The sequence below is a fragment of the Meriones unguiculatus genome, chromosome 7, assembly GCF_030254825.1.
Source record: "Meriones unguiculatus strain TT.TT164.6M chromosome 7, Bangor_MerUng_6.1, whole genome shotgun sequence".
In the NCBI taxonomy this organism is placed as follows: Eukaryota; Metazoa; Chordata; class Mammalia; order Rodentia; family Muridae; genus Meriones; species Meriones unguiculatus.
Window position 1 is genome coordinate 82,464,849 of NC_083355.1, and position 16,592 is coordinate 82,481,440.

At 45.4% G+C, this 16,592-nt stretch overlaps 1 protein-coding gene across 1 annotated transcript in view; it reads right to left on the reverse strand.

Annotated features, from left to right (window-relative positions):
* Positions 1 to 73: 73 nt before the first annotated feature.
* Positions 74 to 16,592, reverse strand: part of Gphb5 (glycoprotein hormone subunit beta 5) — a 42,097-nt gene continuing 25,578 nt past the window's right edge. The window contains exons 3-6 of the mRNA XM_021652045.2: positions 7,873 to 7,985; positions 5,249 to 7,358; positions 4,108 to 4,312; positions 74 to 1,442 (exon numbers count right to left, since the gene is read on the reverse strand). Of these exons, the coding sequence (XP_021507720.1) occupies positions 1,254 to 1,442; positions 4,108 to 4,311 (393 nt within the window). The 5' untranslated portion in view covers position 4,312; positions 5,249 to 7,358; positions 7,873 to 7,985 and the 3' untranslated portion in view covers positions 74 to 1,253. The remainder of the gene's footprint in view (positions 1,443 to 4,107; positions 4,313 to 5,248; positions 7,359 to 7,872; positions 7,986 to 16,592) is intronic.

Consider the following 16,592-nt stretch of genomic DNA (forward strand, 5'->3'; position numbering starts at 1 on the left):
CAGGCTACCATGAGTCATTTATGTCCCTCACTAAACATGAATCCCAAATTAATGCTTCAATCAAAAGAACCTCAACATTCCAAGTGCCTTTATTGTCACACCAAGCAAAATAAAATGAAAGGGCTTTTCTGAAAGACTGTGTGAACTCGGATGACGGGGAACACACTTTATTGCCATCGGTGTAGACGCTCCTGGCATATTATAAAAAAGAAAAAAGAGCAAAGTTAAGCTCAAAACCCACAAATGCCAAAAGCAAAAACAGTTGTATGATATCGGAGTTTAGGAAAAAAAGGTCACAGAATCAGCTGCTGTAAGGTTTTGGAAAAAGCAAGCACCGGAGGACCACAATGGCCTCCTGTAAGCCAGCAGGGCAGTGTTTCCCTCCACAAACACTCATGATTCTGAAACTAAGAAATTGCCGTTTAGATTCAAGGTATACTACAGAGGGACTGGTCACGTCACTGTGGCTGCGGGAGAACACCCAAAACATCAATTTACTCTCTGGTGTTTTTAAACCTAAATGATAGCTCCTAATTGCATTCTGTGAGCTTTTGTTCTCTTTGGATTTTGTTTTATTTTGTTTTGTTTTGTTCTTTAATTGGCAAGTGGACCCTTTAGTAAGGATCCTAAGGGAACTTAGAGAATTTTTTTTTTTTTTTTTTTTTTGCCTGGAAGAGCAATCAGCCACATCAAAACACCTTCTCTGCAACAGTCTGGGCTGCTTTTGCCTCTTGTTTAGGTAATCACTCAGCACTCAGTTGAAAGAGAAGTGGAGCCCTCTCTAAGAACACTGGAAGCTTTTGGTGTCCTTTTGAGCAAGGAAGAAAGTGTTTTGGTTTTGATCAGACTCTGTCCTTTAATCATAAATCCAGTTGGAGTTCAATGGCAGAATGGGGCAATTTAAAGGCTTTCTGTGGCTTCATGTTATCCGATTCCTTGAAGTAAATGACACAGTATCAACCTAAACTGAGCGAGGGTTGTAATATACAAATCATGTTCCAAAGGTGAAGCAAAGAAAGCCTCATTCTCGGACACAGGAAGCGGACAGATTACTCTGGGGAAGGGCCAGTTCTGTTTTGCATTTTTTAGCGCGCTGCACCCGGACCTTGTGCCTAAGCCTGAGGAAGGCAGGTAACTTGGGCTGCCCCAAGTTGATCCGCACTCAAACGCAGGGGATAGAGCAGATATATTCGTGGGACGGGTGGATCTGTGAGGCCCAAGCCACCAGCTGGGACCTGAAGACTACGCAGGCTTCAGATGGTCTCACACTCGGTGGTGGCAGTGGAACACGCCCCGCAGTCACATCGGACAGCCACCGGGTAGGTGTAGAAGGGGTCGACCCCAGGGACACAGTGAGGCAGCTTCACCGTCACCTGTTTGGTCTCGTTGTAGGTGCACACTCGATGATAGGCTTCGATGTATGGAGGCTCCAGGATGGGTTTCTGCGCCCACGGGTAAGAAAACAGGAAACCCATCAGGATTCAGCATCCGCTTCCTGCTTCCTGCTTCCTGTCCTTGGTGCCCGTTCAACACTAGCTGTTTACCTACGTTCTGACTCCTCCCACTGTGAATAAACCCCTGAAAGCAGGAAGCTGTCCTGCTCATTACCGTAGCCTGAGCTTCCATGGAAGTCCAGGAAGCACAGGATGCATTTGCTAAATATTTATCAGACGAATAACTGGTCTTCCTTCTCCCAGCCTTACCCTCTACAGTCTGCTTACACCATGAGTGAGCCTTTTAGAGTTATGAGTCAGTCACGGCCCACCGCTGCTCAAAGTCCCGGGAATTTCCCGTCTCACTCAGGGTAAAACATCAGGATGTTTTAGGACTCAGGATGACATTAGGATTCTTCTCAAGCCCCTACGTTTTCTCCCGTACGCCTTATTTCTGACATGTCGGCTATGGCCCTGGCCTTGCCAACACAGTCCCCACTCTCTAGTCACAGCGGTCTCTATCCTTATTCAGAGCAGGAACTAAGGGGCTTTGCATCTGCTGTTCCTTCTGCCAGAACACGCTCTCTCTCTCTCTCTCTCTCTCTCTCTCTCTCTCTCTCTCTCTCTCTCTCTCTCTCTCTCTCTCTCTTTCTCTCTCCCTCTGGAACACACACACCAAACACATATACAAGCTCACACTCATATACATACATATACACACATATACATACACACCCCACACTCATACGCTCATGTCTCTGATCCAGAGATGCATTTTCTGATCCCATGTTAGATCACGTTTACCCCACCTCCATGCCCTGGAGCCCCCCTTCCCCACTTCCTGTTTGGTTTGGGTTTAGGGCTTGTTTTGTTGTGTTTGTCCATTCCACATGCCACCTTCCACATCTTACTTTTGTGTGACATTGCTCCTCATCTAGAGAGCACTCTCCTTTGGGTCAGACACTATTCTCAGTACCCAGCCAGCCTGGTATCCAGGACTTTGTTACTAAAACAAAATACAGCAGAGCAAGGCAGCTTCTTGGATATCCTCTTCCAGTGACTGGAGGTTACTTCCCTTCCTCCCTTCGCCTTTTATAAATCTTGAATTCAAAGAAATTCTGTTAGAGAAACTACAGAGATACGTGGTGAGACACTCAGAGCCTACAACCAGCCCTACTGTGCCTGCTTTACCACTGCTGGAGACCTAGGGAAAGCTCTTAATGCTGCCAAGACCTGATGTTCTCATCTCCAAAGCAGAACACCAACCTGACAGCACTGTCATGGAGCTAGATGACATGATGTGTGCAATGCACAAGCCCTGGTCAAAGGTCAGAGTTCAATACATGTAACCAACGGCTCTTATGAGTGCAATTGTAAGGCTATAACAATGAATTAATAACAACAATCTTTCAGAGAACAGTCCCTTTGTTCTGAGCAAAAAAAAAAAAAGTTAGGTATGGAAATTAGATAGATAATGCATGCATCTATACATACAAACATGCATAGGTAAATACATACACAGGTGCATGTACATATAAGGTACATAGAAACAGAATAAATGGATGATACATACATATACATGCATGAGCATGTATGTATAGGCATATATAAATATACACATGCAGCTATAGGTGACAGGCAAGCCAGCTCAAGATGAAATCCTTGCCTCAAGGTTGTAAAAATAGCGACCTTTCCTTCACAAGGACCAGGTAGAGGAACTCAGTTCCTCTCTGTTCTGTGTCTTCTTATTCTCAGTATTCTGGGATTCTAGGAAAACTGGGGACTCAGTTAACTTTGTATTTCAATTTTTTTTTAATTTCCTAAATCTGTTCCATGTAATATTTGGGGCAGACTTATGCCAAAAAAAAATTGTTACTGATCTGAGTTCCCTAACTATTTTTTTTTAATTTGACTTCACTTCAAATTGTGGGGTCTGAGGTAGAAGGGTGTTGGTGGGTTATTGCCTGGTTGGTTGGGGGTGGGGGGGGCTTAGGTTTGATTTGGATTTTGCTAAATCTGGCATCTTTGAAGCCTGGGTCATGAGAGGTCAATACTTTCCACAAGAGTTGAACCATCAATGGTCAATGCAGCCTGTCATCATGAACACTCCTCAGGGAGGACAGCCTTGAGGTTTGTATACCCATTCCAAGTGAAAGGTCAGGCAAAACTGAGTGTGAAAGGACAGACCGGATCTGTCACTGAATTGAGGGGAAAGAGCTGTGGCAGAGCCTCACTCAGCATGTAGCTTCCGGGTCCTTCTGAGTGACTGCCTGACTTCCTCACAGCTGAGAAAATACAGGAAAGAGATGTGGTCACAGGTTTGGACCAGGAATCTCTTCCCGGCTTTGCACCGACTCCCTCTGACTTTGCAGTAGCTTCCCTTGGCTCCTTCGTTGGGATCTTGACAACAGGTAAATTACTATTTACCTGACCCCTTAGAGATAGCCCCCCAACATGCAGAGCATGGAGAGAAATTACATTACCAACCTCACCAGCACTCTGGAGAGGGTGTCATCATGGTTTTCATGGAAGAAGACAAGATACTGTGCAAATGGGCTTTTGAAGTCCAGAGGGCAGGGCAGATGTGCTGGCCTCCCTCCATTACAAGATAGAACACTTGAAATGGAGGGCCCGGCCCCAGGACACTGCCATGGAAGCCTGCCGTGCTACTCACCTCCCAGGTCTCACAGCGGCCCCAGCAGGCATCGGTGGTGATCCGCAGTCCCCTACAGCCTGGCTTCTTGGCCAGGAAAGTGAACTCCCTTGCAGCACAGCCCACGAAAGTTCGCAGGTTCCCACTGGAGGTACTGAGGACAGGGTCATAGCCACCCAGAAGGAGGAGGGCCATGGCAGCAAGGATAAGATGTGACAGCTTCATGCTGTTCCCGGGAGAGAAAGAAAGCAAAGTTGAACATACCTGATGGCACACAGTGGTGCAGCCTCCAGTGTGTTGGTCACTCAAAGAGACCTTGCTCTCAGCATTACAGGAGAAACAAACAAACAAACAAACAAACAACAACAACAAAAAAAAAAGCCAAGAAATTGTCCAACTCTTAGAATATCTCCCTAACTAGCTTCAGCAGATAGTCAGTAGCTCTCTCTAGACACTCGACCCTCGAGCAATCTCAGGCTTTTCCTTGGTGAATTCCAACCTCTGGAGCTGATTTGTATGTAAAAGGAATGCATGCCAGTGAAAGATAAGAGTAATAGCAAGAGAAATGTAGAGCCTAAAATAATACACGAATACATATGCCCTCTTTCCCTCTTTTTACCCAGGGCCAGGGTATGCATGTCACGCTGGGAACTTTGCACACATTGGCATTTTGACGGTCATGGATGGGAATGAATGGGGGAAGGTAGGGAAGTGCTAATAATGGCGTCTCCTGGGTGTGTTGTCACTACCCCAGCCTACCACACAGGAGACGCTATAAAATCTGCTGCCTGGTGTAGCAGTCCCTCGTAAAATGTGTTCTACCCACCGCAGATGACCCCTACGCTCTGCTGTGCGCAGTTTCGCAAGCTGTGACTCATTTAAAAGCAAATGATGGAAAGCAACCTACGATGGCATCCGTCCTCTCTGTTCCTGGTCCCTCCTGGTACTCTAGGAACACACATTGGGCCCTTCGTGGTTGTCCACTGAACAGAACACACACAGACGTCGCATGTGGGGAGCATCCCCAGGTCAGAGTCCCCCGAGAGGAGCTACATTCCCAAAGCTGCTCTCACAGTTCTTGCAGGTAAGGCATGTTGTCACGTGAACTCCAACTCCGTGGGCTTCCCCAAAGAGAGGAAGTGAGAGGCTGAGAGGCGCTTACCTGATCTTGCTGGAGTCAACTCTTCTTGTAGAGCACCTCCCCCCCCCCAGGCTCTCGAAAGTTGCAGCGAGCGAGGAGAGCTTGCCCTGGGTAAGTGTCTCTCCCTTCTGTTATCAGGCTGCCTGCTTACCCAAATATAGAGGGAAGGTCTCGTCAATCAAAACAAAAGAGAGGCAGATTCTTACAGGAACTACTAAGCACATCAAAGCCGGGGAATATAAAGCCAGTCTCTATTTTCCACAACTGATTCACTTCAAGGGTGGTGTTTTGTTTCTTGACATCACCGAATGAAACAGAAAGTTGCCTCGGTGGGTGACATAATCCTGAGGAGACAGTCAGAGGTAGGTCACCTGGTTCCGAGAGAGCAAGTGCACTGGGACAAGACGGATCAGAGTTTCCCTCATAGCAACCATGGCTTGCCTTGGAGACAGTAAGCCACTGGCAACTTTTGGCAAGCCCTTTCCTTGCACTTACAACATTGGAGAACAGCAAGACAATGATTCTTCCTTGGAAACAACATGGCATCATTTACTGACAGATGAAAAGAAAATGTGAAAGTCTTAAAAATCATTTAACTAGTATCATCAACAAGATCTTTAAATGAATCACACAGGCAAGTGCAGAGATATTGGAAATGGTTGGCATTATACATGGGAATTAAAGATGACTTTTTTTTTCTGACGTGCTTTTTGGGATTTTGTTTTAATAGGTCAGGTCTTTGTTTTAGGAAGTCATCTAGTATTATGATTTTGAAATTAAAATAAACCACTATGTATCTGCCAAGCACTGCATAGAAGGCCATCCAATAATGCGTTAGTGAAAATGTTTTATACGTCTGGTCTTACGGAATGTAAAGCAGTGCAGTCCTTCTTATGAGTAGGGGGCATAGTTTATATTCCATTCTACAATGACAGCATGTAAACAGATTGGGAAGCTACTTATTCATGGCCCTTTTCCTTGGTGTTCTAAAAAGCAAATGAAGCAGACATCTGTGCCCTCGGGAGCTTACATTTCACAGCAAATCATGACAAACCCAGAGATGTTCTAGATGCATTTTAAATGACCAGTGACACAAAATAAAGAAATTAAAGCATCTCCATTTTCTGCACAGAAAAAAAAAAATTAATAAATACAGCACTTGTTAAAAGCTTGTTCTTCCAGAACACACAACAATCACCCATCCCTGGAATCAGGTGATTTTATAGATGGTGGAATCTGGGTTGGACAGAGGACTTTCTTCAGCTCTTCAGTCTTCTCACAGGACAGCCAGATCCAGGACACTCTGGGGACAGGCTGCTCTCCTGACTTTGATCTTTCTAATTTCCTGGGCCAAGAAACAGACAGCAAATAAGAACCGCTGTCTGAGCAACATCTTCCTTCACAGACCCTTTAGATTTGGCACGTCCATACTGGCCTGAAATCTCACAAAAAAGAGACAGGAAAGGGAGGCCAAGAGTCCTCTGCTCCCACTGTCCCCGACTGCTTGTTAATGCAGTGTGCTCCAGCACCAGAGTCTTCTACACCCATCACTGATGGCCCAGGGATGACCTCTGTAGTTACCAAGTGCGTTCCTCCAAGGCAGCTAGACTCTGAGGGACGTTGGCATGCATCTGTCTCACCTCTTCAGCACTGCCATAGAGGGTTCTCATTTTCTCCTTCTATATCGAAAGAAATGGAGGCTCGCTCACTGTTTAGACCACCTATTTCTACAGCCTTTAACAAGACAGGGATGGCAAATGGGTTTCTCCAAACCCTCTACACAACTGTAGCCAACAGAAGCGGCTGCCTGGAGTGCCGTGTTAAGGTGGTTGGGTGTCACATTTTGCCATGCTAATACTCTGCCGTGCCACCTGTCTCGGCACAGAGTCAGAGGTCGGGCCTGTGACTACAAAGGTAACTTTGAACTCTTTCTAGAATATCTGCGCATCCACCATCTTCCCTTCCACCCACACTGGGGTTCCCACCACTGAAGTCACTTCCTGGGGCGGCACACAGAGAGGTGGGTGAGCACAGGCCCCCAGCATCTTCCTTCACTTGCTTCCATGTTCATCTTGATGAACATTCACTGCCGCCTTGGGGAATGATTTACAGTGCTTGAGTTCTTCAGAGGCTAGGCAATGGGAGAAGAGGGGGCTATGAGTTGGATGTTTTTTTTAATGTTTACACCCCCAGGGTTCACATGGTGAAATTTTATCCCCTTGGTGAGGTCAATAGGAGGGCAGAAATGTAATCCAACTATGGTGGTTAGAGCTGGGGCCTTCAGAAGCCTCCAGAGCAGTCCTGAACCAAGTGAAAAATACTGATGGTATCACAAAGGTGGGTTTCAAAAATAGTCTAGAGCACTGGTTCTCAACCTGTGGTCACGACCCCTTTGCCAAACCTGTCTCCAAAAACATTTACATTATGATTTGTAACAGTAGCAAAATTATAGTTGTGAAGTAGCAATGAAAATAATTTATGGTTGGAGGCTATCACACACAAGAAACTGTGTCAAAGGGTCACAGTATTAGGAAGATTGAGAACCACTGTCCTAGAGAGTCATAGTTTAAAAAATAATTAGCCCAGTATAGGCATAAAAGGAAACATATAGACCAATGGAATAGAGAATATAGAAATAAACTCACCCATCTTCAGCCAGGGGCCAATCAAAATGCCAAAAACCCGAGGTGGAGAAAAGATGTCACACTAACAAGGAGGAGAGTGATAGTCTGATATTCACATGTGAGCCACTGGAGGCCTGTGCAAAAAAAAAAAAAAAAAATTCAGCGCAAAGTGGATTAAAGTGTTAGTGTAAGGCCAGAAACTCTCAAGCTTCAAAAACACAGAAAAACATATCAAGACATTGGCATAAGTGATGATTTTTCAAGAGGACTCAGCTCAAGAAATAAAAGCAAGAACAGCAAAAGAAATTGCAAAAATTAAAAAAGCCCCCTTTTTCTTCACGGCAAAGAAAATGATTGGCAGAACAAATGGATATCCTACAGGTTAGAAGAAAATCTCAGCCAACATCCACCTTACAGAGGACTCGCATCCAGAATATATAAAGAACTCAAAAAGGAAAAGAGAACAAATAATCTAATTAATAAATGGGTGGATGATCTGAACAGACACTCCAGAAAAGAAGCACAGATGGCTGATAAAAAAAATAAAAACAATCTTCAGTATCTTTAGTCACTGGGCAAATAGGAATCAGAACTACGCTGTGATTGTGTCTTACCACAGTCAGCATGGCCATCACCAGGAAAACGAAACAAAAATAAAGACAACAAATGTTAATGAGCCTGTGGGAGGAAATGGACACTTACATGGTGTTGAGAATATAAATTAGTCCAGCTGCTATGGCTACCGGGAAGAAGATATCTTAAAAGGCTAAAAGATAGAACTACCATAGAATCCAACCATACCACTGTTGGGTACACACTCGAAGGAATCCATGTCCTCATACAACAAAGATGTCTGTGTACTCATAATTATCATGGCACTATTTACAACAGTCAAGATAGGAAAGCAACCTATATGACAGTCAAGTGGTGAATGCATAAAGAAACTGTCACATGTCTCATAGCATGAGAAGGTACTACGCAAGCTTCAGAGGAAGAAAAACACAATCAGTAGTCCTACCCAGACATAAAGCCTACTAACCAACACAATGACCATCCCAGCAAGATGTCCCTAATGGGCAGTATTTATTATCAACCCAACGCCACCTGGAGCAACTTGGGGAGAAGGAGACTCAGCTGGAGAATTATATGTATCAAACTGGCTGTTGATTACAAGGGAAGGGTCTACCTCGAAGCCTGCTAATGTCTAATAAGCTACCTGGAACATGTGACCTTAGTGGGAACACAGCTCCTATGAGTCACCCACAGTCCTCTAAGTAACCAAAATAAGCTCACTGTTCACCAGCTGGACTCAGAGTTGTTTCCATGGTCTCTTCATGTCCTATCTGGGCAAATGGATGTTTCTTTACATCTTCTTGGGAAAAGCAGTGCAACAAAAAGATAAAATATAGAAGGAGGAGGAGGAAGAGAAGAAAAAGAAGACTCTAACAACAACAACAACAACAAAAAGCAGGCGACAAAAGCTCTAGCCAAAACAACAAAAACAAAGGAACAACAGTGAATGCTGTTCCCTGCCCTACCTCATGCCGAATTGTGTATAGCAATGGTTTTTAGGCTGAGCCTTGCCACATGAGGCTCCAAGTATGTGCAGCTTCAGCTCCATTTTGGGGTGAGAATGATGAGCATACACCTGGGTGGACACATGAACGGTGTATCCAGAACCACGTACAAGGCCTAGACTGATGAACAACTTACTCCTAAGACAGAAAGGGTGGCATCCTGTGAATTCACCTAAGTAAAGGGAGCCTATGGGAGCGCGTGGCATATTAAGGTTATATCGAGACACGAGGCCCAAGAATTTCTCAAGACCACATACTGCAGAAAAGTGTGACTCCCCCACCGAGGCTCCATATACTGCCATGGCTAAGGCCCCACTGGGCTGTCATCAGAACACTATGTGTGTACATCAAGAGACAGACAGGCAGATAACTCCCTCCTCCCCCAGAAGATTCTGCTTGGGTTGGTCCCCACTGCTCCCAAGTCAGAGTGGCTTGCTGTCCTTCTGTCAGTTTGTTAATCTGTCTGATCTGCTGACCATTCATCTGCCGCTTCATTCACCTGGCCCTGGTTCTGCTCTTCAGGTGAATGGCTTTCATCTTCACCCTGCAGCCTGACTCTGTGCAGCAACAGCAGCAGCTGCCGCCTTCAAGCCTGGTCTGGTTCATTGTAATTCAGCTTTCCTGCCTCTCCAGCCCTTTGGAACCTCTTGAATGCTGCTGTGGCCCCTTTATCTATTTCTAACAATTCTATAACCTACAGATAGGTAGGCAAGTAGATAGATAGGTATAGTGATAAAAATGATAGGTGATCCATATAGATAAATATAGATAAGTAGACACAAAGGTATAGACAGACAGATAAATAGGTATAAATGATAGATAGATAGATAGATAGATAGATAGATAGATAGATAGATAGACAAATATTTACTGTGCAATGTGCAATGTGTGATCTAAAATTTATTAATTGAGATTGAAATAAGGAAAATGGTTTTTGCCTCGACAGAGGCTATCAAGGAAATTGGGACTACCTGGCAAGTTGCTCCCGATGAAACAGCTGTACCTTTTTCTAAACTTATTCATAACTAATAAATTCTGACATTGCAGAAAAACAAAAAAAAAGATATCCCTAATGATTTAATAATGGTAATTTTGTCTTGAGGGATTCCCAACAGCTGTCTAACTAGACTTAAGACCTTCTCGATAGGAGGGAGTTCGTTCCTGGGACTGTAAACTTAAGGCCTTCTCGATAGGAGGGAATTTGTTCCTGTGACTGTAAACCTAGCCAAGTACCCGTGGCTGTGGAGACCATATTCCCTAGAGGAGAACCTGCTAGTACCTTTTCCTGAAGCCAACGTAGTTCTCAACTGCGTCCTAAATACTTACCTTTATACCCACAGATGAATAAATATAGCTCTTAGCAAAGAAGCTTCTTTTGCAGCAAAGAGAAGATGCTACTACAGAGATCCACAACTAGTCAGGACGCAGAGAATAAGTGGAGGTGGAGTGCCCGATCCCAGCTGGTACATCTACAATATGATGCCTGAGCCAAAAGCTCAGAGAAAACTGCGGGAAAGGGGTGGGGGCAGAAAGATGGGGAGAGCAAGAGGATCAGATGCCTGCTGCCAGACAGTGTCTTCTGTGTCCAGGACAGCTGGACCCATGACATCTCAACAATATGGCTGCCTCAGCAAGCTCTACGCAGTGACACCACCAGGAGGCATGCCGGCACAAATGCGGGAAACCTCACGAGGTCCCACCCCTAGATGATGAGCTACAAGAAATTGATGGTGGCTGAGATGGGGGAAGGTGGGGGTAGGGGTGAAGGATCCAGTTTTCTCCAAGGCCGAGCTTCCTGATAGGTTATCTGGTCCCTGATGGTCAGCCCTAAACACACGTACATTGGAGTAACATGAAACGGACTCACAGGTTATGTAAACGTATGCGCGTATATGTTTAACAATAAATAATTAAAGGGGAAGAGACCATGAATTTGGGGGAGGGGAATATGGGGGAACTTGGAGGGGAAGGGGCGGGGAATGGTGTAAATACACTATTGGTGTATGAAATGACCTAAAACGTTTTAATTAAATTTTAAAAAGACGCGAGAGCGATCATGCAATGTGTTGGAGTTCTGAGCACACCTCCGCTTGTTTCGCTCTGTGTTTGAGCAGTGCTTTGATGGCATTTTGAAGCCTGGTGGCCTCATGTGGTTCTCTAACATACCCCAGTACCTTGGCTCCCCACGGAGCGCTGGTGGGTCCCCTCATCTTTACGGCAATCCCTGCTGTACCTGTGAGGTACGGATCAGTGTCTGGTTCCTCCTGTGCCAAGTGAAGAAGAAGTCACAGAAAAGAAAAACATAAAGGCCATGAGCAAGCACCTCACAGGGCAGAGAAACCCAGACAGCCAGGAAGTGAATAACCTCGCCTCCTTAGTAACCCCGGAAATGCAAATCAACACAGCACTGTGAACTGCGCAGCTTTCTTTGTGTCCTGAAGCGGACTTCAACCTTTAGGAAAATGGAAGCTTCTGGTTTTATCTCTTTGTTGGCTTTCTATTTCCAGAACCAGATATTGGTGGCTTCAGTATCTCTCTCAAGACCCCAGAACTCCAAGTGCTCCACATGGTTTGAGAGAAAAGAGCTGCTGGAGCCTGTTCATTAAGCCAATGTGTTCAAAACAAAGAAAAGGTCAGGGGATGAAGAGCACTCATTAGCCAGTCCATCTTGTTCCTGAGGTGACCATGTGTTCAAGAAAGGCACCTTGTCTCCAACAAACCTGCCTTCTTTGTATGTTTTGCTTCTTTGTTTGTTTGTTTGTTTGTTTGTTTGTTTTACTTATAGCATCTATGAAGGATCTCATCTGGGTCATTCACTAAACTCATTGTATTGCCTGGTTCATAGAAGGAGCCAGGTATGCAATGCTGAAAAAGAATATAACAAGCGGACTGGAGAGTTGGTTCAGGAGTTAAGAGCACTTGGCACTCGGCAGAGGACTCCAGCATTCACATGGAGACTCACAACCACCTGTAACTCTAGTTCCAGAAGACTCAGTGCTCTCTTCTGGCCTCCTTTGGTACCAGAAATGCACCTAGTACACAAACATACATTAGGCAAAACATGTATACACATAAAACAAAAACAAATATTTTTAAATACCCCCAACCCCTCTTGGGACCTCTGTCATGTCATCTCTGAGATGATGGATTTAGACTATAATGACCTTCTGGATTTATACATTCTGAAAGAAGGAAATGAGGGAGGAAAGGAAGAAGAGCCTTTGGGAGGTGACAAGGTATCCAGGGTAGAGGCCCCAAGCTAGAATCCTACTGATTCTATAGGAGAAGGGAAAACCGCAAGACAAATCTGCAACACCTGTCTCTGGCCCTGGGATGCTGTGTCATCTCAGGGCTCTGCCCCTGAGAAAGCCGTCACTGGATGCTCCCCCTTAATTTTGTGTTTCCAGGACTGTAAAGCACAATGCCCCCCTTTCTTTATAAGCTTACCTATCTGTAGATTCAACACCCTCCTCTTACCTCTTCTGGCACCGGGCAAAGATGTGCTATAGACAGACAGGTACACACAGAGACACACAGACACACAGGCAGATAGACAGACACATAAAAAAAAAATAGAATAAATACATCTTTTTTTTTATAAAAAGATTTTTTTTAAATAAAGATTTGATCGAATTATGTTTCTGCGTTGCTCATCGCTGTGCTTGCTCCTTGGTGTGTAGGCAAGGAATGTCACTTCCCCTTCCTTCCGGGGAAATGCCTCATGAACCACCAAGAAATTAAAAACTGCCAATAAAAGACTGCGCCACGCCAAGCAATATTAGGCATATTCGATTTCAAGGATATTAAATGCCACAGGGGTGGGTGCACAGGAGTCTAAGAGTAGAAGAGGCAACTCTTGGGAGGCTGTGAGGTCTTAGCAGCGTGCAGAACCAGAATCCTGCGGGGCCCATCTTCCTTCTCCAGGCGACATGTGGTGCTCTGACTTACACCACAATTAACATGCTTTTTTCAGCCCAAGAAGAAGGTAAGGTTGAAGGTTCCATTTAACTCCGAAGGTCTGGTTTACTAGCTGGAAAATCAGCCTACTGTAAGTCTATGTGAGTAGTCAGGCTGGCTGGGCTCGCCAGGGCATTCTGAGTAGCCATCTTACTCCACAGGGACTAAGAGGACTGCTCTGTCACTTCAAAAGACATCCTGAGAGGTTGGGAGCATCCGCGCGCCAATTTGGCTCCCCCTCGGCTCGCCCAGAATACACACACTCTGCCCAAGGGTCAAATTAATTACTGCTGGGCCTCCTGGGAGTGATTTAAAAGCCACAAATAAAATTACACATTTTAAGGAACTAACAGAATCAATCACTTCCGACAAACAGGCACAAGCCAGGTCAGTCTTGGCCATTACAAAGTTGTAGCTTGCTTTTCCCCTCTCTTATTTGTGAGGAAGGGAATTTCTGGGCTCACAAATGAAGACGAATAGTGAAGACTTTCAGAAGGAATTAATTTTATTGGAAAGCCAATTCTTCTTCTGACAACACTAGATATTTGTGGGACAGCTCCTAGTGTTATTGACTCAAAGAGATAACATTTGTCCTAGATGATGGTGTCGTTGCTATGGTAACCTCTTTTAACAAGACTAAAAATAATGAAGCCTGTGTCTGACTTTGCTAGGACAAGTCAAGCCCTTCTCCAGAATCATCTGAAAGAAGTGTCTATTGACTGCCACAGATTTATTTTGAATTAAGAGGCACGTCATTTAGGGGCTAAAGTGAATTGTTTTTATTTCTGCCCGACTCCGCCACTTCTGGATACCGGGGCCCTGCAGGGCACGGCAGGCACATGTCTATCCGAGAAGAACAGCGGGGAGTTTAATGAGTCACAAAGAAGTGTTCTTTATTGCAAGTGCTTCCTTTATTCTCCTTGGAACCCGTCCACAAGGCTCCTGGGTCCCCAAGCCCTTCTTCTGTAATTCCACAAGGAGTCTCACAGACAATGGCAGGATTGTTGGAAGCAATAGAACTCTAGTTGGTAAATATTGACTGCATTCAGAAAAAGACTCCTGGTCTTGGTTCCATAGTCTTCAAGGAGGTGCCTGTGTGTGGAGAAGAAAGAGGAGAGCCTGTCTACCCTCTAAGGCACTCGTTACGTCACCCCACAGGTCTGAATCGAGCACCTACTGTGTGCCAGGCACTTTCTCCCTTTCTCTCTCCTTCCTTTCTTCCATATTTTATTGAGCACCTCCCTGAGTGTTACAGTTGCAATGAGTACATGTGGCATAGTTATGAATAAAGCTGGGAACCTGATGATGTACAGTTGTTCCTTGGGATTCAAACACTCCCTCCTGAAGGGAGCAGTGAGGCTCCCAGGTTCATGAAACTCATCTTTACAGGCTCGGGAGACCCACAAGGTATATGTCTTAGTTAGGGGTTTTATTCCTGTGACAGGAACACCATGACCAAAAAGCAAAGTTGAGAGGAAAGGGGGTTTTTTGGCTTCCACTTCCACACTGCTGTTCATCGCTGAAGGAAGGCGGGACAGGAAGTCAAGCAGGGCTGAAACCTGGAAGCAGGAGCTGATGCAGAGGCCATAGAGGGTGCTGTTTACTGGCTTGCTCAGTCTGCTTTCTTATAGAACCCAGGACCACCAGCCCAGGGCTGGGACCACTCAAAATTAGTCAGGCCCTCCCCCAGGCAACAGAGTCCATGTCAGAGACAGCCCCGCCCCGCTCCCCTTATTAGGCAATCCACATGAAGACTGAGCTGCCCATCAACTACATCTGTAGAGGGGCCTGGGTCCAGTCCTTGGTGGGTGCTTTTGTCTCCACAAGGCCCCGTGGGTCCAGGTTAGTTGGCACTGTTGGCCTTGTGGAGCTCCTGTCCCCTCCGGGTCCTTCTATCCCCCAACTCCCACACTCTTCCCACAAGTCTCCCTGCTCTGCGCCCAAGGTTTGGCTGTAGGTCTCAGCATCTGTTGATCGGCTGCGGGGTGGAGCCTCGGAGGGCAGCCATGCTGGTCTCCTGTCTGCAAGCGTAGCGGAGTATTGTTCATAGTGACTCTTGACCTTGTTTATAGTAACTTGTTGGGAGATGTTTATATTAAGAACCTAGTCATCTGCACCCTGACATATAATCTAGCCCTCTCCATAGCCATTGCCACATTTCTATATATGTGCATACAAACACATAGACACATACAACGTACATGAATAGAACTAAAACTTTAAAAAAAGAAGAAAGAAAAAGAAGAAGATGCTGCAGGAAAAAGGAGCCTATTCACTCCAGGGAAAGGAAACTACATGTAAATGAGGGTTTCTTTCCTGTGCAGGATGCTTCCTCAGTGAGTACAACACTACCTGGGTGACAATTACTTAAATTAATTACTGAAACCATCTGTTGAATGAATCACTAATGACATGGCAGAGAGCATAGTGAGTTTCTGGTTCCTCGCAGTTTGGAACAATTCAGGGAAGACTCCAGATGAGGATGGGAGCAGCCAGCAGGATGTAGGCCTGGCCGTGAGGAACACAGTGAGGGGCCGAGCTGGGCTATGGGGGTGGGGGGGGGGAAGGTGGCTCCACCTCCAGGTTCAGCTGATAAAGGCCACTCAGGACACACCCCCATGAAGCCGAGACAGTGACAGAGACAGCGAATGGGCATGTTGGGGTGTCTAGCTGCCATGCTGTGGAGGTGAAATGAAAAAGAGAAATCCATTTCAGTAACTGACCCAGTTACTGAAGTACCAGAAATAAAACTGAACTTCTTTAACCCAACAAGTTACATTTAAATACGCATTCTTTGTCAAGTCATGTGTGTTCTGGGGAGGGAGGGTTGTTGATTTGTTTTTCTTAAGGCTAAGTGTCTGGGACCCTATAGTTCGTAGAACATCACATTCACACTCACCATAACAAAAGGGCTCAGAGGTACCTGAGGGGCAACCATAGTAGACAGTGTCTAGAGTTGTCTATTTTAACTCTGTCTAAATCCTCTTCCTGTGACTTATCTGCTCATTTTTCTAACAGCCTATGAAGTATTAATATTAAACTTTACAAGAAAACCAAGGCCCAAAGACAGTATAGGGTTATTAGCCCTGGCCTTCCAGCCACACAGGCAGAGACTAGGATTCCAGTTCTGCTGACTTTGAACATCACGGGTAGCTGTCTGGGCACTTGTCTGGTGAGAAACCACAGCCTGCCCTCGAGGGTGTTACC